Source organism: Gymnogyps californianus, chromosome 11 (assembly GCF_018139145.2).
Source record: "Gymnogyps californianus isolate 813 chromosome 11, ASM1813914v2, whole genome shotgun sequence".
In the NCBI taxonomy this organism is placed as follows: Eukaryota; Metazoa; Chordata; class Aves; order Accipitriformes; family Cathartidae; genus Gymnogyps; species Gymnogyps californianus.
In genome coordinates, this window is record NC_059481.1 from 15,138,989 (window position 1) to 15,163,445 (window position 24,457).

General features: G+C 42.2%; 1 protein-coding gene across 1 annotated transcript; it reads left to right on the forward strand.

The window, feature by feature from the left end:
* MTHFS (methenyltetrahydrofolate synthetase) lies at positions 1-23,882 on the forward strand. Its single transcript, XM_050903488.1, has 3 exons — positions 1-144; positions 3,644-3,908; positions 23,066-23,882. Exons 1-3 carry the CDS (start codon positions 1-3, stop codon positions 23,287-23,289), a joined length of 633 nt encoding a protein of 210 aa, XP_050759445.1. The 3' UTR covers positions 23,290-23,882.
* Positions 23,883-24,457: the final 575 nt, after the last annotated feature.

Here is a 24,457-nt window from a genome sequence, read left to right on the forward strand (position 1 = left end):
ATGGAGCGGCCGGGGGAGGGCGGCGAGATGGCGGCGGCGGCGCTGCGGGCCGCTAAGCGGGCGCTGCGAGGGGAGCTGCGGCAGCGGCTGCGGGCGCTGGGCGCGGCGGAGAAGCAGCGCCAGTCCCGCCTGCTGAGTCGCAAGGTGGGTGCGGGCCGCGGCCCGGCCGCCGCACGGCGGCTTCCAGGAAGAGCGGCCCGGGGGCGGGGGGAGGGCCGAGCAGCGGGGCCCGGCCCTGGCCCTGCGGGGGGAAGCCCGCCGGGGACTTTCCAGGCCCGCTGGGGACCGAAGCGGTGACTCAGGGGACCCGCCGGCTCCTCGGCCTCTGCCCCGGCCTTCCCGGGCCTGTGCGCCGAGCGGGGCGGGGGGTGAGCTCTGCCTCGGCCCCTGCCTTCCTGCCTCATCGCTCCTCGTTAATGTCGGGGACCGGAGCTGGTGGCTTTGGTGTGTGCAGCGACTGCGATGAGCAGTGCCAGCCGTCATCAGGTTAAAGCATGGGGTGTTTGTGAAACTGGAGGCAAACTCCGTCATAAACCCCAAAGCAGCGGGGTTTCTCATGGGTTCATGGTGGGTGTTTATCTCAAATGTTTCACATCAGGCTAGCTTTATGGCCAGCTCCTAGCAATACATACAAAAATTTAGCAACTGTCTCGATTTGGCCTCTTGTTTAACTGGCTGTCGTTTCCCTTCTGTATCTTTCAGTGGTTTTTCTTCCATGCAATTTTATTTCTAATGTAATTTTTATACTTTAAAAGATACCAAGCAGGGTTTACCTAACTGGTATCCTAGCACAGCATGATATAGGCATGTACTTTTGAAATGTCCTGTTTGCATTTGGATTACAAAGTTTTTATATAGATGTATTTTATCATTTTAATAAACACAATAAAATTTTATTTTGCAGTCACTGCGTGTAATAGAGCACAGTCCTCATTTTTTTTGCAGCACCAGCGGGTACTTCTAGATGATCTACATTTACATTGTTATTTTCCTGCCAGAGGATCTCAAATCATTTTATAGACTTCACTTAATACTAATGTGTAGCCACTTCATGAGTGGGACATGGCAGCACAGAAACTTTAGGTCATAGGAAGTTTAACTGGAACTCATGTAACCTTTTTTTGATTGGGAATGCTTTTTTTAAAAAAATACATGTAATGTCCTACTATTGTGATAATGCATTTTAGTAATCACACATCCTAGACTTCAATCTCTCAATTTTTAGAAAATACTGGTATGCATCCTCTTCAAAAATGCAGTCCTCTGCCAGCTTATAAGCACCCAGCCCATGTAGTACCAAATTTTTAGGAGCCCTCAGCCTTTGTCTAACTGCTGCTGTTAAACTCAGCAACAGAGCACTCGTTTCTGCTAGCGAGAGCACACTAAAAGGTACAGCTTTTGTTTTGCTTAAAAGAAGGCATCAGGAAATATGACATATAAATTGATGTTATCTTGCCATTTTAATAATCTGACACAAACTGAAAATCCTGAGCTTGCATGAGACAGAGTGGCATTGCACAAGTGGCAGAAAGTAGAGTCAGCTTCCCTACAGGAGCGTAGTACAGCAGACGTGAAGAAATTTTTGAAAATGCTGAGAAAATATTTGGAACAATATAAGGCTGAAAATGTAGCTTTATAACATATATCAGTGCTTGCAGCTAATAAAAGTGAGTAGGTTATTTTACAACACCTGAACAATATTTTTAGTCGTAAAATCTCATCTCAAAATGATCTTTAAATTCAAAGTGAAATATCTTCACAGGCTGATCTAGCCACTAGTATTTAATTAGCTTCTGGATGATTATTCTTTTTTAATATTTATGTTCATGATTAAAGTCATGCTGTTTGCATGCTCTGATTCTGCAAAAATAGTCATCATCTGGTGAACAAAGGGCAGATAATATTTTTTAAGTGTGGAAATTTTTTCACTCTTCTCAGAAACTGCTCCGAGTCATAGCAGCTTCATCTTCACAGTTCTGAAAACATCCGAAATTGTGTCTTCCTGCTAGCATGTGGTTTTACATCTTCAACCTCATTTTTTTCTGTACAGCATAATCAATGCATTACTGGACATGTCAGGGCAGATTGGACCTGTGTGGTGCCCACAGCACACAGCACCACTTTGAAAGAGGAGAGTTCTGTGTCTCGGTTTCTCTCTTCTCCAAACCCATGAGAAGATTCGGCTGTGGAGGCCCTCAACAACATGAATCACAGGCATTGTCTGGAGTCTGCAATTTGACTAAACAGCCTGTTCTTTCAAACAAAAGCTACCATGGAAATTCTGTTGTTGAAGAGCTTAACCAGTTAGTTGGAAAAATCCATGTGTAAGGTTGGGCAAATTACAAAAGGAAGTAAAATATGGTTTTCAATCGTTAAGACATTTCTATGGCCAAGCAACACATTACCATAATTTGGTCTGGAGTCTTTCTTTTTTTTTTTTTTTGGCCTTACAAAAATATATCCTGAATATTTCACCTGGGCTTTTAACTGCTGTGCTGGAAAGAAAGAAAAAAAAGGAGTGAGAACCATATCTCAACTCGGATAGGGGCATTTATCTCTCAAAACAGGGCCAGGGCAAAGGCTAAAGCTCAGAAGAGCAAGTTACCCTGCAGTTATGCAAACACAGAGCAGAGGATCTGGTGCTCTCTGTTCCGTACATAAGCACAGTTTCTCAGTTGTCTGATATTTTTGACAGATTTTTGCAAGTGTGTAGAATAAGAATAAATCACATCTAAATGAGAAGGGACACATTTGTATTTGTTTTGTCCAGATGTAAGTAACAAAATATGTAAGGTACTAGAGAACGAGAAGACATGCTTTTAAAAGCCTCCTCTCAAATTTTAATGTGGAATTCAATCTGGAATGAGGCAGAGACATAGTGAGGTATGAATCTGCTAACACTTTTTCGCCATATAAGCATTTTTCATTTTTCTTCCTATATTCAGTCTTTTATTAGCCCAGCACAGAGAACCTCATGAAAACCAAAAAATGTCAAGGCCGTCTTTCCTTCAAGCTCTGAAAAACGTGCAGTAATAAGATCACCTATTAGAAGCAGGTGATGTTTGAATTCATATATCTAAACTTGCTGTAGGGAAGGCATTTCAGGTTAAAAAAAGAAAGAGGGACCTGGTCTTGGAGGACTTTGTGCTCTGCAGTTATCTGCTCTGATGCTAATTTTCTTTTGAGTTGTTATCATTGATGCACTTCTCGTTCTACCGAGGCCCAGATGAGAGATGCAGCATGTAAAAAGGATGGAAGAAAAGGAATGCAAAAACCTCATGTCTTGCATAGGCGGGCAGTTCTGACCTGCTGTATCTTTCTCCAGTGTTGTCGGGCATTTGAGGGTGTCTGCACTGTATAGCACAAACATTTAAAGGATCAGGAGATTGTCTCCAAAATTGTTTTTTGTTGGCCCAAACCTGTTCTACAATGTTTTGTTCACTAGGTGCAAAAATTTGCCTATTTTGATTTTGCTGATGGTAGAAATGTTGGAGTAGGAAACAAAAAGTCAGTTTATTCTCTTTACAGTTTGTATCTCTACCCTTATTCAATGGATATTTTGCTCCAGTTGTGTGTTTAATTAAAATAAAGTCGATCTTTTCATAAACTTTTCATCAACTGATTGCAGTCATTTCCCAAGTAGGTGATTGGCCATCCCAAGTACCAAGAATCCAAAAGAATTGCAATCTTCCTGAGCATGCCGGATGAAATCCAGACAGAAGAAATCATTAATGACATTTTTAAGCAAGGCAAAGAGTGTTTCATCCCACGTTACAAGCCTCACAGCAATCACATGGACATGCTGAAGTTATCATCAGCTGAAGACATTTCTTCACTTGCTTTGACATCCTGGAATATTCTTCAGCCTAGTGATGATGACAGTGCAAGAGAGGAGGCTCTTGCTGGTGGTGAGTATTTTCTTCCTACATTGTGGGGTTGTTGAGCAGGAGTAGCCTGGAGGCCAGTAGGAAATAATCTGATAGCAAGACTGAAACGAAATGTTACACTTCGGGTTTATATGTTGTAGAGGTGCTTAAGTCAATGTAAGCAGATGCTCCTTTCTCTTGCCTGTTTTTCTCTACTCTGTGCCACCCCTGAGATATGCCAGCAGGGCAGGAACAAGACTGGACAGTTGAATCCAGCTGAAGGAAACTCAGCCCTCCAGATAAATCAGCTTCTTGATCCAATTTATGGACACCCTCAGTGCAGTCTTGGCAAGCATAACATAGCGGCTCATGAAGGAGATGGGCTTGCTGGAGGTGGCTTAGGCTGCCATTGAAAGTCATGGGGATTCACAGTTTTGGGCTGCACTCTGAGAACTTTAGTTTGCGCTGCCTGAAAGGTAGGGAACTTCTCAGGTGATGCCTGTAGACTGACATGAGAATTTTCTGAAACCTTTGATCCTGCAAATTGTATCGCATGGATGAATCGCAGTGCTGATATGGAGCCTGCCCATGCAGAACAGCTCTCCAGACTGAGACCTTAGACTGAAAATAAAAGGACTTTCTTGTAGGCCTGGATGAATATTGCAAAGTCTTTTCCATCATTATTCTCTCACATTTTTATTTTGATCTTATAATGCCGTCTCAGACACTGGATTCTTCATAGGGTTGAAATGTTAAAAGTTTGTTTAGATCTAGCTAGTGGCATGTGTGTTTTGGTCTCAAAATAATGTCTCTTTCTTAACATAAAATTCCCCAACTTCTACAAACTTGTAAACAATCTTACTTTTTCTGTGTCTGCATTCATTATTGGCATTCTTTTTGTAAACACATTAATATCTTCCTGAAACATCTGCAGAAATATTTAATGTTATGAAGGGAAAACTCATGTTGAACTCATGCTTGAAACCTCAGTCTGGGAAGATTTTCTCTAGGTGGAAATTCACCATGCAGACAGCTTCCACACCTCACAGACTTACCAGCTTTTTAATGCTTGTTAAAGGAACATAACATTTATATGATTCTGTTTGGTTGAACTTGGGTTTGTATTTGCTTTGGGATGCCAATGTACTTTCCCAGAACACTTCACTGTGTTTCCCTTTTATTCTCGATCTCTGCCTCTTTCCTAATTCAGAATCCTTTCTGTGTCCACCTTTTAGTTAGCAAGGGATTTCACTGCTTCATACAACCATCTTCTTTATTTTTAATATTTAGCACTGTTACTTGTTTTCCTAATTTTTGCAAAAAAATTGTGTATATTGATGGGATTTAGGGGCTTTTGAAGGTAACCCTTAAAATGTTCAGGGTTGTGTTGACTGAGCTTAGTTCAGGCACTCGGGACAAGCTTTTGTACTACTGATGAGCTGCTGTTAATTGAATTTAACAAGTCTCTTGCAGACATCACAGAGTAAACACACAACAATTTTAGGTATGATGGGAGCAAGGACTACGTGGTGTAGAGTGCACTGAGATGTACCTGTTGGGGACGGCTCAGGTGCCAGGCAGTGAAGATGGGGGAAGGCAGTAGCAAGCTTTGGTACCTGGCTAGTTCTGGAGCTGCTGTTTTGTTCTCTGCACCAGGGTATGGTTATGGGCAGAGAGTAATGCCAAAAGAGCTACTGCAGTCTACAGAGAGATGCCAAGAGAGCAGTTGTAACAACTGGTGTATGTCCATGTCAGACTTGTTCTGCCTGAAGCTCGATTTTAGTCTGTTTGTACTCAGCAATTTAGGAATAATTCGATTTGGATTGGAAGTCAGACCTTGGTCCTTTATCCTTGGACAGTTTTTGTAGATTAGAGAATTAGATTTTTTTCACTATTGCATGATCAGACTCCCCCCCCCCCCCGATTTGTCCCCACAGAAACACACACTGCATCTCAATGTGTCTTTAAATTCCTTTTGCTGTATTTTTTGTGTCAGTATATTTTTTGGACTTTGGTACATTTGCAGGAATGCAAATTGCCTTGCCGCTACATCCATCCTCCATGGTTGGAATTATGCATGGATGAAACATTTATCTCTGTGATGTTATCAAATACTGGGGTGATCTGAGGCATTTACATTGTTATAAGGAGATAACATGGTGTTACATTAGTAATGTTCCCATTGCTGGCATAAGTTGCTGTGTAATTTCCAAGAAATACCCTGCAGGTACATAAATAAGTCATGTCATTTCTGAGTGTATTCATTTTGCATGACAAAAAGCTTAAATTCACACTGTCCTTAAAAATTCAGGCATGGTTATTGTGAAGAATAGCTCAAATACAAGACTAGGTATAATTTTTGCATAGAGTTTCCCAGTCTTTGGTAGCACTCACAGGCAGTGTTGAATAGACATGAACCCCTCCTTTTGGAGACAGTCGTTTTTCTATTGGATCAGGGTTTACCCATTTCCATCTTGGCAATACACCACATTACACCTTGTTGGCATAAACAAAGATCACTGCAGTTTTGGTAGTAGAAAGTCTGTCATCTTCTCGACTATGCGTGGGTGACAGTAATTGTCATATGAAGAGTTGCTTTCTTTAGGCTAAATGGACACAGTAACAGAAAGAACAAAGGTGGAAGAAGTTCAGTTATTTTGTTTGGAGTAGGGGTGTATGTAGGTGCATGACTTGGTGCATTTCCAGCCATACCTACTGAAAGATTTAGACAACTTCTGGAGCAAGCCAGTGGTACGTTTTCTTAATGGGTACCAATTCCCATTTGTATCCTTGCCCATCAGAAGTATAAATGTTCACTGGTATCAGGTTTTGGCCAAGGTAGTACTTTTGATGAAGGTTCAGGCGGGTTGCAGTAATTGTTTACAGGAACAACTTTGGAAGGAGTAAATCAGATAAAACCATGCTCCCTGTTTGCTTTTTATCACGACTCCTACAGAAATTTAAAGGACACTTCCCCAGCAGCTCTAATTTCAATGTGGTTTAGGGAGGCGGTGTGATTCAGCGGGCTGGACATGGGTTTCCTCATTTGTAATGTTATTTATTATTACTTAAACCTGCTCTGAGAACTACAGGTGAAAAGCTAAGTTATTCCTCTGAAAAAGAGATTATTCTTACTGGGACTTAAAAAAAAATGACTGGGTTGAGTATCTCCATATGGTAAAACTCTTGGAGGTGGCTTCTTTGAAGGGAGGCAGGTGGCCAACTTTGGACTGAGGGATCTCAGTTGGAAGTCTTGGACCTGAGCAAATATTATACTTAAATGTTCATAACTGAACTGAACTACTGACTAGTAGTTGAAGGAGTACAATAAATTGTAGACAACTTTTAAAACATTCACATGGGTGATGGGGAGAGCAGTTTTGGCCTAGATATTTTTCTTTGGCTGAAAAATGAAGAGTTATTAGAAATTATGGCTCTGAATTTGCTTACTCTAATGGATTGTGAGGTGCTCTCCTAAGAAATGCAAGAAACGGGATTATGTGTACAAACTTAATTCAGCCTCTTTTTCTGTGTAAATTCTGCCCTGGTCTTTAAGTAGTTATTACATCCTTGCCCGTCGGATCTGGGCTCATTCAAAGATGAACCCAGATAAAATAATCTGGGCTCTTTCAAAGATGCAGAAGATGAACACTGCTTGCTGTTAATGAATGCCACTAACAAGTATGCGCTCAGTCATTTGCTTTCTCTCTGTTCAAGTTAGCTGCAGGCCTTTTTTACCGTGCATTATTCAAACCTTGGTATGGAGACAGAGGTCTTCATTTCTGTATGGGCTCTTCATCACTACAATGTTCAATGACTTAAAGATATTAACTGGTATTTGCTGATGGAGAAGCAGCAGAGGCTCGGGATCCTGGTTCCAGCCTGAGTTGTGCAGAGGAGCTGCCCCAGTGAACACAGACTCTTTTGCTTGTTTTTCCAAACATTACGGTTTCTTCTCTGTTCCCTCCAAAATGATCATTTCCCAGACTTGTCTCGTCCTTGGGCTAGACCCCCTTTTCCAAGCTTTAATGCCACCATAATGCCGCTTTCCATCCTTCCGCTCTTTGCCCAGCCTATCCGAATCTCCCTCTCCAAGTGTCCTTCTCTGGCCTTTCTCACCATATTCCCCATTTCCTCCTGCTCTCAGTCCTAGCCTGTCATTTCAGGGGCAGCTGAGCCAACACAAATAGCTTGCCCCTGCCAAAAGGGAGGAGATCATGTGCTTTGTCTCCTTTCACTTGTCCACTTCCAGACATACAAGATTCCCCGTCCAAATTTACTCATTTCCTTCCCCACTGTGCTGACTTCTCTCTCTTTTTCATTGGCTTAGAAAAACTCCTTCTCTGTTAAATAGTACTTTTTGTACTAAACAGTACAAAAGACATAGTTTTGTGATTGTTTCTTTTGGGCAGTGCCTGACTGAATAAGCTGCAGCCCTCTCTCCTCTTCTTGGTCCCCACCCCTCCTCTCCTGTGCCAGCACAGATGCCCCTGCAGCCACATTGGGAGCTATACTGGGAAACCAGTCTCGGTTAGAAGTAACCCAGCACAAATAAAAGGCTCTTCTTCTCTCAGACAGTGCCACCACACAGATTTGGACTGATGCAACTGAAGAGCTGGTAGGAAGCTGGTGATGAGGCGTTGCGTAAATGGGTGGCATGCCAAAAAAACATCTTGGTGAAACTTCAGTCCTCATTTCCTTCCATGTTTCAGTTCCCAGTCTTGCCCCAGTCAGCGGGACTAGGAGCAGCCACCGAAATGAAAGTCCTTCGGAGTCCTCGCAGTTGGGAGCAGGGCTGGCAGGAGGAGCTGAGCCTGCAGCTCTGGGTGCTCTGTCTTTGCAGCAATACTGGCTTAAGGAGTTTTCACGCCTCGTGTTTTCAGCATATTCCTGCCTCTCTATGGTAAGCTGGATCAGCTTGCTGCTCTGGATGAAGGGTATTTTCCTCCTCTCCTCCACCCTGTTTTGGTTGGGATTTTTTTAACCCGGGTGAGTGGATCCAGTTTACTGTGCGGCCCTATCAGTGCAACGTGTGTGGGGTGGGAATGAGTAGCCAGGATGGAGGGAACATCCCCTGTAAACTGACACTGGCTCCTAGAGAGAGTTCTGGGGCCACCCATGCCGCTGTGACTCCAGCAGCGGTACGGAGAGGGTGGCATCTTCAGAGAGGCCCAGCGCTCACCCTGACACATCTTTCCTAAGCCTGTGCAAATGGCAGGTTTTCAAACGTTTACAACATTGTGTAAGCCCAGCTCAAATGGATTTGAACAGGGCTAAAGTCACATCAACACAGAGGGTACTAAGAGCAAGATTTCAAGTTCTTGCCTCAAAGTGTGGAGCAACAAAGCTTTCCCCATCGTTGTTTTTTGCTAGCTTTGTTCTTAGAAACCAGTGAACCATTTTGCCTGAAATAAAAGAAACATAACCCCCGCCTCAGTCTGGCATAAATACCCAAGCTGAAAAATGTCAGCACTTGAAAATATAGCATCTTATATGTAATGGGGAATGCTGAATAATCTGCTACTACTCTACTAAAGCATAATGTATTTTTGCTCCCAGAAATGAATGTATTAGGAACTGGACTTCTATTTTGTAATTTAGTTTGGAGACTGCCGGCATTTTCAGTACTGGAAACTTTGGTGGCCTGCTGATCACAATATTTGTGTTGTACCTTCAAGATAATTAGTGAAATACTAAATAGATGATCCGTTCTTTAAATAAGGGTATATTTATTATTAATAATAAGGAAAGATCCGAATTTCAAACAAAAAGTGAGGAAATATAAACATATGTCTAGCAGCAACTTCTTGCAGCTTCGTTTTCGTATAATCTTTTGAATGTTGGCTTTTAAGGTTAGGGTAGCTATATCTTTCTGCTCTTATAACTTCCAGAACACTTTGAGACTTGCTGTAGCATAAATTACAACAGCATGCTGGCAGCAGAAATAGACAGGGACAGCTTACCTGCGTGGATTGTATTTGGTTTATGAGGGCTATTTGTTCCAGGAAGGGTGACCCTCTTGCAAGGAAAATGCTGGCTACCTCTAGGCTACATTTCCAAGCAACCTCAAGTAGTTTGAAATTATTCCTGAGTGACCATTAGCCCTATTTTAAACTGTGCCATTGGGATTTGCCCTGCAGAAACATTTTAGTCCGCAGAAGCTCTTTTTCACCTGTCTTTAAACTCCTGCTATTTATTCATACATTCAAAGAGGCTGTATTTGCTGCCAGGACTGATGGCCTTGTGATGCCATCAGTATTCTTAGTTATTCCAAATTTTAGCACAGTTCTTTAGAAGTGTGACTGAAGTGGTGGCAATACAGTCTTAAGAGGAATAGGTTTAACTTGTAGCTGCGAAATAAAATGGGATGTAAAAAAAAAAGATAATGGGTTGCCCCCCCCCAAAGTTGCACCAGAAATGGGAGGGTTTTGAAATATGAGGCACATTAGAGTTTAGAAATAAAAAACAGCGTGAGGAGAAAATGCTATGTCTTGAAGCACAGGGAAGGTCTAATATGCTACTTCAGCTCCATTAGATGTTGTATAGCTGTACATGAAGGCATAATGGGACCATACAAAATGATGCTAATCATTCTGAAAAAAGACGTGTAGTAAATAATGCTCAGGGGTAACTGTGAATATTTAAATGAGATGTATGCAGATTGGAATGTATCTGGAATAAATGAAATATAGGTATGTGAAAAGCAGAGATGTTAAATATTACTGCTTAGGAAAAAAACAAAAAAATACCCCAAACAAGATTGTAAAGTGATTGAGGGTACTATTAGATTTTCTTTTCCTCTGGGAGACTTGATTAAAACTTACAGTACAAAATATGTCAAGGGATAGATTATAATTTAAAATCTTTTTTACACTGGTCATAAAAAAGAAAACCTGAGAGCATGGCATGAAACAAAATTGAAAATCGAGGCTTAGCTCTTAATGTAATTTATTTTTTAATGAAATGATTTAAAGTTTGGAATGAACTTCTGCTTGGAGACAATGAGCCATAGTATTTTGATATGCATAAGGAGAACAAATTCAGTGCAAGTGAGGCATTAACATTCTGGTGATGAGTCTTCTTGTGGAGAGAGGATGCTTCCGCTCACACAGTGCAGGATCAAAGCACTGGACATACAATCCAGCATCATGTGTTTTACCAGAGTCAGGAGATCTCACAACTTGTAGCTATGTAGCAATAACTGAAATTTCTTCCTACCTCTGCAGGTGCAGCCCCCAGCTTGTCCCCTTACAAACAGGTTCTGGTTTCTCTTTACCTGTGGGCATTCAGAGCGTTCCTCTAAGCATCTAATTTTATTTGTATTAAGCCCTTGGCTCCACTGCGTTCTGACAGCTGTGAGTTGTACTGGTTAGTTAGTTGTAATGTGAAATATTATGTTCCTTATTATGTTAATATTATATTATGTTCCTATGATGTGTGAAATATTATGTTCCTTGTATTCATTTTAAATTTGCTGCTTTCAGTTCAAGTGATACCTCATTCTTCTATGACGAGAAGTAGATAAGGATGTTTGATTTACTTTATTATTCATTGTTTAGTTAAACCTGTATTATATCTGTTGTATTTTTTTTCTACCAAACTTTGTGTTTTCTTATTCACATATAGAAGCTTTTCTATATTTGTAAGAGTTCCAGCCATTGCTCTTTCAACCTTTGCAATGTCTCTGATGTTATTCTGGAGAAAAGATGTCTAAGAGAAAATTTTGTGCCCAGGTAAAGAAATACTGTGAAATATATGTCATGGCACTGTAAACGTGAATTCTTTCTGTATATACCATAACACTGCTTTTCAGGTCAGCTCACTGGGCAGATCTTTTTTACTGGTTTCCACACAGGTGTCCCACAACGATGCATCATTACAAAAATGCCTGTTCCAGTATTAAAGATCCATAAAATAATTTTACATTATTCTGTCTAGCATGTTCCGTAACAGGGAGAGCTAGGAAAATGCTTGCTTGGAAATAAAATATTTCAGGTGTTGGACCCAGCTGTGATACCAACTGTTTCCCTCCGGGTTTTTCTGCATCCCAGCCTTCAGTTGAAAGATGTGGGACTCCATCCCTGGCACTGGGATTGCTCTCCCCTGCAGCTGGTGTCTGCCCTTCCCCTTGATGTCTGCACCAGCTTCCGCAACTCTCTGAAACAGCTTAATAACAATCGACACCCAATTTGCTAGGTGAATGAAGACATTTTTAGCTGAGCTTCTGCCAGTGCTTCTGTTCAGAAACAGGTATGGCATGATTACAAAGAGTCTCCTTTGAAAGGCTTTTGAGAAGATGCTCCGAAATGCAAAGGTTGATGTGTTTATGTGGCATCACTTTGTAATGCCCTTTGGTGTCCTTATGTCCTGAATTTCCCCGGCGCAGACTAAACCGTGAACACTATGTGGTTTAATTTTAATACCGCGTGTGCCGGGGTATCCTGCAGTGAACCTGGAGGGCTGAGAGCTCTGGAACACTACAGCTTTTTGCTTTCATAAAGTTCATTAAGGCTTTAAAAGAGTGCTTTTCCTTGTAATCATCTTAAGTGTCACATCCATGTTTGCCTTCTTGCAGAAAACATTCTCCTTGCACTCAGCAAAACAACTAAAAAGATTACTTCTGCTGTAATCAATTAAAGTTTAAAGAGAAGTGAAAGCAACATAGGCAAGGCTTTAAATTCACTGCGACTCTCAAGTGTTTTGTTTCAAAGAGGGCTAATTTTGCTACAGTGAGTGTGAACAGTAGCATTGTCCTTTTCTTCGTACTGTTTCCTAGAGAAAGGAGTCTCTCAAAAGCAAATAAGAGGTTAGGTTCATTTCTGGAGTGTGACATGAGTCTGTACAACAAACTCATACAGGGGAAATGCAAACATGCAAGTATCTCTGGCTGCGGTAATTAATCCAAACAGACGTTTTTGTCTCCCTTTATTTTCATTTTTGGAAAGGAAGAGCCAGCACCAAGCTCATCTCAGTGCCTTTGTGCACATAATCTGGACAATCTGGAGAACAGGAGAGGAAGCTTTTTCCTGCTGCCTACCTGTGTAGGGTAATGTGGATTGAAGATGCGGTTTGGTGAGACAGCTGAGCCCTGCTAGCAGCCGGCTGGTGCCAGAAGGGGCAGTCCTGCTGCCTTTTTCTTGCTTCCAGCTTGTGCTCCCCTTGTCCTCCCAACCCTGGTGCCATCTCCGATACTGCTGAGCAGATTCAGCTCATGAATCTGGCAGAAAATTACTACTTTTTTTTCTTTCTTTTTCCTAGGATTGGTTTTCTGCCAGCTTAGTTGGCTGTTAAATCAGGTCAGCACTTTTCCAGCTACAAAGAATTTGTCTTCCTGGCACAGTTAATCCCCGCTGTCTTTGCTGAGATTCAAAATACACTGTCATTTCCCCTGTACGGTGAGAAATTCCTTGGACCTGGCTGAGAGCCGCTGGCTTTCAGGAAGCAGGAGACTCATGCTGCTGTTCCACGGTGTAAGGATAGCTCTTGGTCTTCATGTTTGGCGTCATAACTGGACGCAATTCCTGCTTGTGCTGGCTGTTAGGCATGTGAGATGGGAATCAGCTTTTGGGGTGTAGATGGAGGGCAAATTCCTGTCCAGGAGTGACATGAAGTCCTTTGCCGGCAGGTGTCAGTATTCCATGCATTTACTATGGAGCATTGGTGTCATTTAGGCTGTTTTCCTATAATTAAAATCGCATCTAGGCATTGTACTCACACACACAGGAGGACAAGTGCTCCAGCCTAACGTCTCCAAAAAATCAGGGGCTGGAGTGAGGGAGGTGGAGGATTCCAGGGAGAGTTGGGTTTTTTAAGCTGTGCAAGCTTAAAAAGATGAAAGAAAATCTTGTGATGGAAGAAGCAGGTTTTCTCAGCTGTTGTGATATTAACACATTTGACACTAACAGCGAAGGTGCCATCACCTCCAAACCAGCTGACTCTACACGTTCGATAAACCCTGCCTGTAAGCATGCCTAATGTTCCCATCAAGTGGTGTAACTCCTTACAGGAATCAGGTTTATGCACTGATGAAGAAGTTGATGTCTTAACCGTTTATATTTCACAAGCAATTCTGCGTATTTTACAATGGGCTATATCTGCTGAGTGAGTCAAAGGGCGTTGGAAATATTGATAGTGATGCATGATGTATTGAAAAAATCCCCAAATGATTCACTTCTGTCATATTTGGATTTTAAAATATCCAGACAGCAGCATGCAAAAGAGGACCAAGAGTAAAGAAATGAAGTAGTGCACATGCACATGTATCGAGTGGAAGTATTTAAATAAGTGCTCAGATAAACACTATGGGAAGTGTAGCTGATAAGATCTTAAAGAATTTCATGTAAAAACACATAAAGATACACAAAGATCCTTGTATTTCAGGCTGCAGCAGTGTTATGACAATCCCGACATAAACAGTTCAAGCACCAATGCCTTGTGAGTTTCTCTAAAGGATCAGATTTGCAGTCAGCATTTGCTGATTTAACAAGATGTGTTGATGTGCTGTAAAGTGGCTCTAATGCCGTTTGTCCTCTCTTTGGAATTGCTCCTTGGTACATCTTGTTTCAGAGTATTTTGGTGGTTTAAAATCACAGGAGAACCCATGTGCAAGCCTTTGAACTGAACATTTTTCGTTGCCCATGTTTTCCCAATCAGACTGTTCTAATTCTGCTCACATATCTGAGTATCAGGAGCAGATAAGTCATTTTTCATAGACTGATAACTAAAGCATTTCTAAGCAATTATTTCCTTTACTCTGAATTTGCAAAACCAGACATTTTTGTAGGTGGCATTGAGTGATTATGGTTTATTTACGGGGCTTACGCAGACTTGATGAATAATAGTGAAATAGAAAAGTACTTGTTCAAATTTTCTTTTAGGTAGACATTTGGCAAATTCTGAAAATGAGACACTAGACCTCAGCTGACTGTAAGTTAAACCTCAGGGGAAATGAGTGTGATGGTTATAGCCTTGCACTGTCTTCCCACGTTGTGAAACCAGCTAGATTTGAACACAAGTCTTAGCCTTATACAGTAGCTTCCCTGATGACACGTGAAAGGATATTTATTTGTGGAGCAGGATAGGTTTGTTTGTGCAGGGCTGATGTACTACAGCTGATGTTGTGCAGTGCACTTAACCTTTCAAGTGCATTGGCACTAAATTTATAAGATTTTGTTTTAAATGAATTCAAAATAGGAGGGCATTTGCTTGATCGCAGCTTAGTAGCACAGGAGCTGATCAAATGTCTTTATTAGTGTGTTTAGCAGGTTTAATAATGGGAGAGTGGCTGCCACTTGGTTGTTTTAAACCTGTATGACTGATAGCTATCATGTAGCTTCTCAGGGAGAAGTATAAATATTTTATTATGCTGTAGTTCAGAAGGGCAAGTGTGAACTGTGGAGACCAATGTTTCACGCTGACACAAAGCACTGACATGGATGAGTAGACAGATAAACGCTGAGTTGCTCGGTGCTTGTTTGTAGATTCTGCTGATGGTTCTATTTTCTGCAAAATATTTTATTGAAGTAATAACAGAAGCTGTCTCAGTCATGCTAGTGGACCAATTACCTGGGGCGCGTGGATTGCAGAGGAGATAGTCTGCTTGGCATCTATATATATGTAAAAGGTAGATTGGTGGGTTATGGGTGTGCATGGATGTGGGTAAAAGGTTTTTTAGAAGACAAAAGGACACAAAACCTTCCTGGTGTCTGCAATTCCCATACACAAATAGGAATGAAAATAAAGCAAGTGATTGCCCGTGGTGTTAAAAGCATTTCTCCCTGGATGAGGTGAGCATTAGCCTTGAGGGCCTCACGGTGTGCCCCATAGCAGGAGACCATGGATGGAGCCTGCGGGATTTGGATGTGATATTTTGATTTTTGATTCCTGTGCCTGGCTAGTGCGTGCTGGGTAAAAAGCGAGCATCTCTCTGGCTCTCCTTCTAAAGCAACAGATGTCTATGAATAGTTAGAAAACAGTAAGTCCTGCTGAAGTGATGTCGTACTGCACAATTAAAGGTGTTCACACAGGGGAAACACCTGGAGGAAAAGCTACTGACTGCGGTTTAAAATGAGCTGGTTTTTCAATCTAATATGAAACACAACTTTTAGTCCTGTTAGGTAACTGTTTGGGATCATAAGGAGACTGCAGAGTGAGCACTAGAGGAGAGCTGTTTATGAACAACCAACAACAAATATCTACAAGAGAAAAGAATTGATTTTTCTCAAACTCTTGTCAGTAACTCGGGATATTTTTCATGTAGTTCCCAAGGTTGGTGCAGAGGGGAGTCAGTGGGGCAATGCTGATTTACCGTAACTGAGAATCTGATCCTTTGTGTTGTAACTTGGGTTTCCAAGGAGATGAGAATTCATGCCAAGCTTCTGATATTGATTTTCAAAGGCTGTATCATGTGAGCAAATAGAATTATCGGATAAGAGTTTCATTTCTGTTTAAGGGATTGCATTTGCATTTTAGCAGACTGGCTGGGGTAAAGTTAGGCAACATAACTGTTCATGTCTGCGATCCCCTGTGTTACTGGAAGAAGTCAGCATCGTTGGTTTTGGATGAATGACTTTTTTTCAAATGCTTATCAATTGCAGCAAAGAGTAATGTTTTTGTCTCCTTCCTCATTTGATTGGGGATATAACAGTATCTGGCTTCTCCAGGGCTTAGTCAGGATAAGGAGTTGGTTTCCTCTAGAAGCAATCCCAGCCCTTCCAGGAACCATGCAGCTCCGTAAGGTCTGGATTAGGCCTGTAGTGAACAGATCTGGCATTTCCCTTTTTGACCTTGTACCAAGGCAAGTCTGTAATAGCAGAGATGCTGCGCTTGAAACCAAGGGCAGTTTTTTTCCAAAGGGCAGAAAGCTTTTATCTGGAAGGAAATACCAAGCTGTTAGCAACCTCAGTAGTGGTGTGAGGGACACCCGGGGCATTCGGCATTCTAGGGAGAAGGCTTTGCACTAGTCATAAAGGGGAAGGGATTTGTTTTGCTGCAGCGTAATTGAAATATTTACTTCTGTGGAGTTGTTTTCCCCGAGGTCTGGTGATTAACCCTGACCACAGTGTTAGGTGCTATGTAAATACAGGACAAGATGATGATCTGTGCCCTATAGAGTATACATTGAGAAGCTAACACCTACCCAAGAGGCCTAACTATGCTGATGCTGACAGTAATTAAAGTCACAGTAATGACTGTCATTAATTAGAACTTTCTGAGTTATTCCAATTCATTGGCTCGTACCCTGCTTGTCACCAAGACTGATACTCAAAATGTTAGGATCAAGTGATCGAGTTAATTTTTTCCTCTGTGCCGGGGTAGCAGATACAGAGGCAGCAGATGGTTACTGCACCCTTTTCATTCTGAAAAGTAAGGTTTTCCTGCAAAAGGGTCTGGTTTTTTTTCTCCGTTGTGGTCCTTGCTAGCTCAGAAAAGGACCAAAGTAAGCTTTCATTCCTTGTAAATGAACAGCTTTCAAATATTTGTCAGCTCCGCAGAGGTAGTGTGTAGACTGATCTGACATTGTTTACGGAATGCATGACACCATAAACATGCCTTTCCTTTAAACAGAAAGCTGTTCTTGTCCTGGTTCTTTTGGTCCTGCACCTTATGTAATCATTTACATCTGAGCAAAGCAGGGGGAATCGGTGACTACCACTGTAGAGCGAGCTGTGCGTGGAAAAAAAACAACTGATGAAAAGCTCGTTCCTGCCCAAGGTACCAGGCTGGGAGGATCAAGCCATCCTTGTGGTGATGGAGTAAATGATGCACAAACTTCTGCGCTTCAGAGAGAAGCTCAAACTGCACAGCTGCTGCTCCTCACAGCAGCAGTGGCGTACAGAGCTGATTACCGTCGACCTCTTGTAGGCTTGAGTGGAGGAGGCATCTGTGCTGCGAGCATGATTTTTACAAGCATGTTGCTGTTCTTTACAGGGACACAGGAGTTGCTGCAGCTCATCCTCTGCCTCGTCCTCTTATAAGTGCTTTGGAGGCGAGGATCAGAAGAGTCCTAGCTCCCACTTTGATGGGTCCCAGGCGCTTTGCTGTGTCCACACAGCAAGTGGCGGCGAGGGATGAGAAGATGGGATGACAGAGTATTTCAGTTTCATCTTCCATTAGGACCGTCTAGCTGTGCAGGGGGAGATGAATGACCCCACACGGTGGGTGGCAGTGGGCCGGTGGAGCCCCTTCAAACCTGGGAGGAGAGAGGTCATGCTGGCTGCTCCTTCTGGGGGCAGGACAAGTCTCCAGCAGTCTTTACATGACCTGTATCTATGCAGTTTGATGGACTCTTCTATAATTAACCATTGTCAAGAACACTTCTGAAAATGCCGGCTGGCATTTCAAATAGGAACATCAGATTAAGGAGAAGAGAGGTAATGAGGTGCAAGGAGAAAATTCTTCCCTGGGGAACAAATCAAACCTGATATCATCATGAAGGATAATGAGAAATGCACAGCCGAACTGAGGAGATTCACCGCAGCTGCCTAGAGGAAGCGAAACCATGTATTCCTATTTAAAACACCAGAGAGGGGATGCTAATGTTTTGGTCTGCTGGTTAAGTCAGGGGACATGCAGCTTGCACACCTGCCTTTTGTGTGTAGTTTTGCCACACGTTTCCTGAGTCCTTGGGCAAGTCATTTCACTTCTCTGTGACATAAGGTATGTCTACGTAGATGTATGCAAGTCAGTGCAAACAGAGTGTGCCTGTACACCCACATAGCAGGTTCTGAAGCTATGACTGTATCTACACTGCTAAATAACACAGGGCTAAGTGGCACAGACTAGTCCTGTACACACTACATAGAACTTGGCCTGTCTCTTCTTTTTTGGTCTCACAAGATACCTCTGTGGCCCTAAGACAATGCTGTTTTTTTTAATCTTTTCCCCAGTTTGTAGTATATTTAATAATATGAGGTCTTATGGCAGACCATCACAGCAGTATTTTTGTAGCATCAGTCTGAGGATTTGTGTTGCATATTGTGGCACATGGCAGGAAAGCCTGTGTCTGTGTCTGGAGGAGCAAAACCACTTTTGTTGGTGTAGGAGGACTGCACAGGGTGGAAGGAGCCAGACCTGTACTCTTCTGTCTTTACTGCCCGTGGGAATCCTGTGCCCTGGAGCAGGTATGGGTGTCACTTGGACACCGGCAGTGCCAGACAGTGTGCTGACAGTTCAACAGTATTGGCCACCTGTGATGCTGTAAATCAATTTGTTTTCTGGCTCTGCTGTATTTAGCAGTATAAATGAAACCTGTGTGGCCGTGTCAGCATGGCTGTATGCCCACGTTGATAGATAAGTCAGGGTATATTATTTCATGCATGGTGCTACGCAGTTGAAGGAGCTGTGGCCACAAGAGCTCATGTCATAGATACAGCGAGTATTAGGTGACTGTCATCATAATTGCTAACCTTACTGGGATGCCCAGTAGCTTAATTAAAGTGTATAAGAAGCATTGATATTCTCTACATAGAAGCTGGAGCAATACATTGTTGCTTGAGACAGCGTTTTCAGACTTTAGCAATTTGCAGACCACAAGGAAGTATACCAGGAGAAGCATGGATTACCTGTAGCAAAACCCTCTTGGCTGTGGATGTGCTTTCCTGGGCTCCTGGAATGTAGTCACAGGACCCTCAGGGATCCAAGAACCACCAGTTAATGACTACACACACGTGGTGGACAGTGGACTTTACAAGGAGAGGGATAGAAGTAGGTGGTGAATGTGAGACCTCCCTTAACATGTTTTACAAGGCACTAAAAACTGATGTGGTGTTTGATGCCCAAGTACCTGCTCTGTCTTCTCAGGGACAAGGATGCCATTTCACACAGTGGTCTCTGGGAGCAAGGGGAGTAAGATATGAGAGCAGAGCAAGCCTGCAGGGCATTCTGAGTGGCAACCAGTGGTCCTGCAGGGCTGGAAGGGCCTGGGAGCCTGAGGGCCCTGTGCCAAGAGGGGTATGATGTTCTTGCCCTCACCTGCCATCCTGTTGATGTACTCTCATTGTTGATAGTAATCTTATGTGTCTGCAATCTTGGTCTCATCTGTGTCTGCAATCTTGGTCTCATCTGTGTGTCACCTCTCATCCTGTGACAGCTCTTCCCCCACGCTGCCGCAGGCACCACAAGAGGTTTTGTTGCTCCCCAAGTTATGTGGCGGGGAAGTATTTTCTCCATGCAGCTCTTTTTGCCATTCATTGTAGATCCTGGGGTAGGATTTGGGGCTAATGCTGCTTGAACTGCCCTCAGGCTCCTTGCAGGGTAGCTGTGTCATTTTGCTACCGAAAGTCTTGCTTGGCATTTTACTTAAATCTTGTAAAAGTGTGAGTTGCGTGGATATCAGACAGCGTGTTGTGAGTCAGAGCAAAGGCAGTCGGTATCGCAGTGCTCCAGTAGAAGAAAAATATAAGGGTAACTATTACAGTATTTACAGCATAATTTTTCATATTGAGATTTGCACAAGCTTGTTTGAGTTATTTGGCATAAAAAATCCATGATTATAGAGGAGCTGACTCATTAAAACAGCCTCTGTTTCTCCAGAGAACCCAGAAGAAAACACAGTGCTTTAATACATCTAAATTCACTCGAGTGTGCCTGATGCTATCAGTTAAACTACATAGAAAATGTCTTTCTTCCCTGCACTGTTCCTGCCAATTCCCTCTTTCCTTAGTGCTTCCCCTGACTTGTCTTCTTCCTGTCTGTAATACAAATGTAAGGAGAAATGGCACCTTTTTACTCTGCAGATTTGCCCCTTGTGTGCATTCTTACCTGCCAGCAGTAACGACAGCAAATGTTTCCTGCTTTTTGCCATGGGAGTCACATGGAGTGAAAACAGCTAAAAAAAAGTGTGTTTCCTTCTGTGAATCATTAGTGTTTGGTACATACTGGTTTCTGGGCCACCTGAATACCTACGCAAAGCCAACGTGAGGGAAATTATGGAGAGGATAAGTAGTGATCACAGGAGTAACTCGGGGAGGATTTGACCTGCAGAATCTATGACTGACCATGCTAATGGGGAGATGATCAGCTGGTTTCTAGGTCCTAGTCCATAGGCCTGACAATTGGCAAATATGTATTTTTGCTTGCAAACTGAGGAGATGTGACATGATATGTCCAACGTGATGTACACGGTGATACCATAAAAATGGCATCTCTTTTCAGGTGACACCATGCTTCTGCCCTCATGCCTCTTTTCCTCTTTGTTTGCCATTTGCCATTTGTCTGTCCTATGAGTCAAAAGTTGACTGCAGCGTGGTAAAACACTCAGACTCCTTTTTATTTCAACCAGTAACATTCTGTGGTCTGCCCTTTGGCTAATTCCCTCCTCTTACTCCCCTGACCTCTTTAAAAAAGCCGTGCTTCTTAACTGTATGATGCCGGATTTGCAAGATTGATCTTCTCTGAGCATTTCATACTGTGTTGCCTTGCATATTTTATATCAATGTTCTAATTGAGTCATCAGGTCATGATGGATGAGTGTTCATGTCAGTGACTCTTCTCTGAACGATGAACAGCGGAAGGAAATCTCCAGGAGCCTGGGAAGTGTGTGCAAATGAGTTCGTCTTATGTGAACTTTTAACGTGCTCTTCCATGTTGAGTTTGGAGTTGATACGTGATCTCAGGTGGGATTCCCTGGAAACTGAAAAACTCTGCTTAGCTCTGGCTCTTCCAGTACATGCTCCCACACATCTCCTTGAATGTTGGGCATCATTGCTCAGCTAGATGTAGTGAGAGCAGCTCAGTCCAAAATGGCAGGAGAGAGTAGGCTTGGACATAGGAAAAGGGGAAAAATACCTGACACATCCTAGCCCTGGTGAAGGAGCAGAAGCTAGTTATAGAAAAGCTGCTCAAGGCTAAGTACTGTTCCTGTAAGAAGGAAGAAGCAGTGGACTGAGACATAGTATTTGCTTTCTTTCCAGACTCGTGTCAGCTGTGTTTTAGTCTGTGCTGGCTTCCCACTACGGTTCCTGCCCTTCTCTCCTTCAGTGTCAGTCTGTTACAGCACCAAGTAATGAAAGACTTTCTTTGCATTATGAAACTAGTAAGTGGAATGTTCCTGTGTTCAGCGGTCAGCACCAGGCCAGCCAACCTTATTTATTTAGAGGATGTCCTTGCAAGACGTCTCACACTAAACGAACAAGCCTTGCATAAGTAATGGGAATCTGCACACTGGCTGCCTCCATGCCTGGCGGTCACTCAGTGTGGCAGCTGGTTTCCTTTGCCTACCTGGCAGTGATGTGAATCAACTCCTGAAACAAGTGGGCAGCTGAGTGTAAATCGTAGCTGGCTATCTGGCATGATGCCGATCCACATCCGTTCGCAGAGTATGGACAAAGCAAGAAAAAAGGGCTTAGCTGATCTTGCCTTTTTATCAGGAGCTGGTTGGTGGGGTCTTTTGTCAGGGTTTCACCAGGCAGTTGGGTCTGTTTTGTCCAGATAATGGGCAGCTTACACAGCTTGTTTCAGTTTTTTAACTGATTTTGAGTTCCAATCAAGTGCAATTTCAGAAGAGCCCTGGGGAGCCCATACGTCCCTCCAGAAGGAGGGATATTGAGGGCAGGCAAGCAGAATGCCTGTGTGTGCTGCTGGAGCAACAGTGAAAATTGCTGGAGGCTCAGGAAGAAAGTCCTTTGGGAGAAGAGGAACCTGACATCACGAAGAGACAAGCCTTCAAATCTTGATCTTGATATAAGGGGGCAAATACCCACTTTCAGAATATATTGTATTCAAGGCTTCTTGGTTTGGGGAGGTTGAGTGAAGGTTCATGACATGTTACAGTTGTGTCAAGAAGATGCTCTCTCTCTCTCTCTCTTCTGTCTCTTCTTTTCATTCTTTTTTCCTTTCCTATTTTTGTGTCTGATGTTGAAGTTCATTTGATTTCCTGATTCCTCCTGCATTTAATTTCTCTGAGTCCAGTCTCTGCCTGGATTTAGAGACATAGTCATTAGTATTTGGAAGTGTGGGGTTAAAATCATGAAATAAATTGTTATAATGTAGGTTTTTTTCCTTCTAGCTTTTCAAGGTCTAATTATTTTGCAGCTGATCTAGTATGCAATTCAAAGTATTTTTCATCTGATCAAAGAGAAGGAAGCATTTTGCAAAACACAAAGCTTGCGTTTTTGCAAATACCTGAAGTTATATGGATGTAGTCAAGCCATCAGGAAATCCACAGTGCATCCACTAATGTTTATTTCATTTTTCTACAGGAGGTCTTGACCTTATCTTCATGCCAGGCCTTGGGTTTGACAAAAAAGGCAACAGATTGGGAAGAGGCAGAGGATATTATGATACGTATCTTGAAAGATGTATGAAACATCCCAGTGGAAAGCCTTACACGATTGCCTTGGCTTTTAGGGAACAGATTTGTGAATCAGTGCCTGTGGCAGAAAATGATGTCCAAGTAGATGAAATCCTTTATGAAGACTGCTGAAAGTATCTTGATACCAACCCACCTTCAGAGTGACCGACCAAAGTTGTCAGATCCATCAATCATGATTTTTTTAATAGTCATGTATGACTTCGGGAGCAATAAAATACACTACTTGTGTTTGAACAAAAATCGCCATTGTAAATGTGGTAATAGTAGTGAGGATTGCATTGATTTGCTTCTAATTAGCAAATAGCTGGTCTGAATTCTTATTCTAGAATCAATACAAACAAGAATGTGTGACTGTTTATCACAGTAAGGACCATTTCTTCTCATCATACTTTTGAGGAACAAGCTACTTGATACTTAACAATTTTATTATTCCAGTTTAAAAGTGAACTGTCTACTAATGACAGTTCTTGATCCATTCTGGAATTAGATACTTGTTAGGGTAAAAGTTCTTAGTACTTAAATATTATGTGCATCCATGAGCAAAACAAGACACTGCCAGATAAGTCCTATAGTAATCTGGGCAAAAAATGCTGATTGGAAAAAAGCCTTAATTGATTTTAGTGTATACAATAATTTTGACTGTTTACTTGGCTCCTTGAAGTTGTCTTAAAATAAAGGGAATATCTGTTAATAAAAAAAGGTTCATGTCCATAGCTTTGGTATATGGTTCTTTCCTTTATCTGAATACAAGATTGTAATGTAGTCTAAAATACAGTCAGTGAGTTCTCCATCTGGAGAAAAACAGCTCTTTTTTTTGTAAAATAATACTCAAAATTACTTTAAGTTCTATAATTTTGTACATGGGCCATTCATAATGTCCCAAAATGTTGTGTGGAGTATGGGTACTATGTTAAAGGATAAAGAGATGCTAAGAATTGCAGAGAGCAGGTTTTATGGATTGAGTAAGTTTTGGGGTGGAAGGTTGGTTGTTCTCCAGTTCTCCAGACCATCCTGGAAATCAGGAAGAAGATAGAGTTTTCCTCTGAAAAAACTCACTATCCAGAGATAGTGAGTTTTCCTCTGCACACTGTCCTCATAGTAATAGGACACAATATTTCCAATCAGGATCAATCAAACTGTCAAAATTTTGTGTTCCTTCTTCAATGCAACTTCACTTTTTCTATACATGTTTAACTCCTCCCTCAATCAATAAATCAGTGCATTTATTTTCACCAAACTACTCTGTGTCATTAAAAAACCCATGAATTCTCAAGGACCA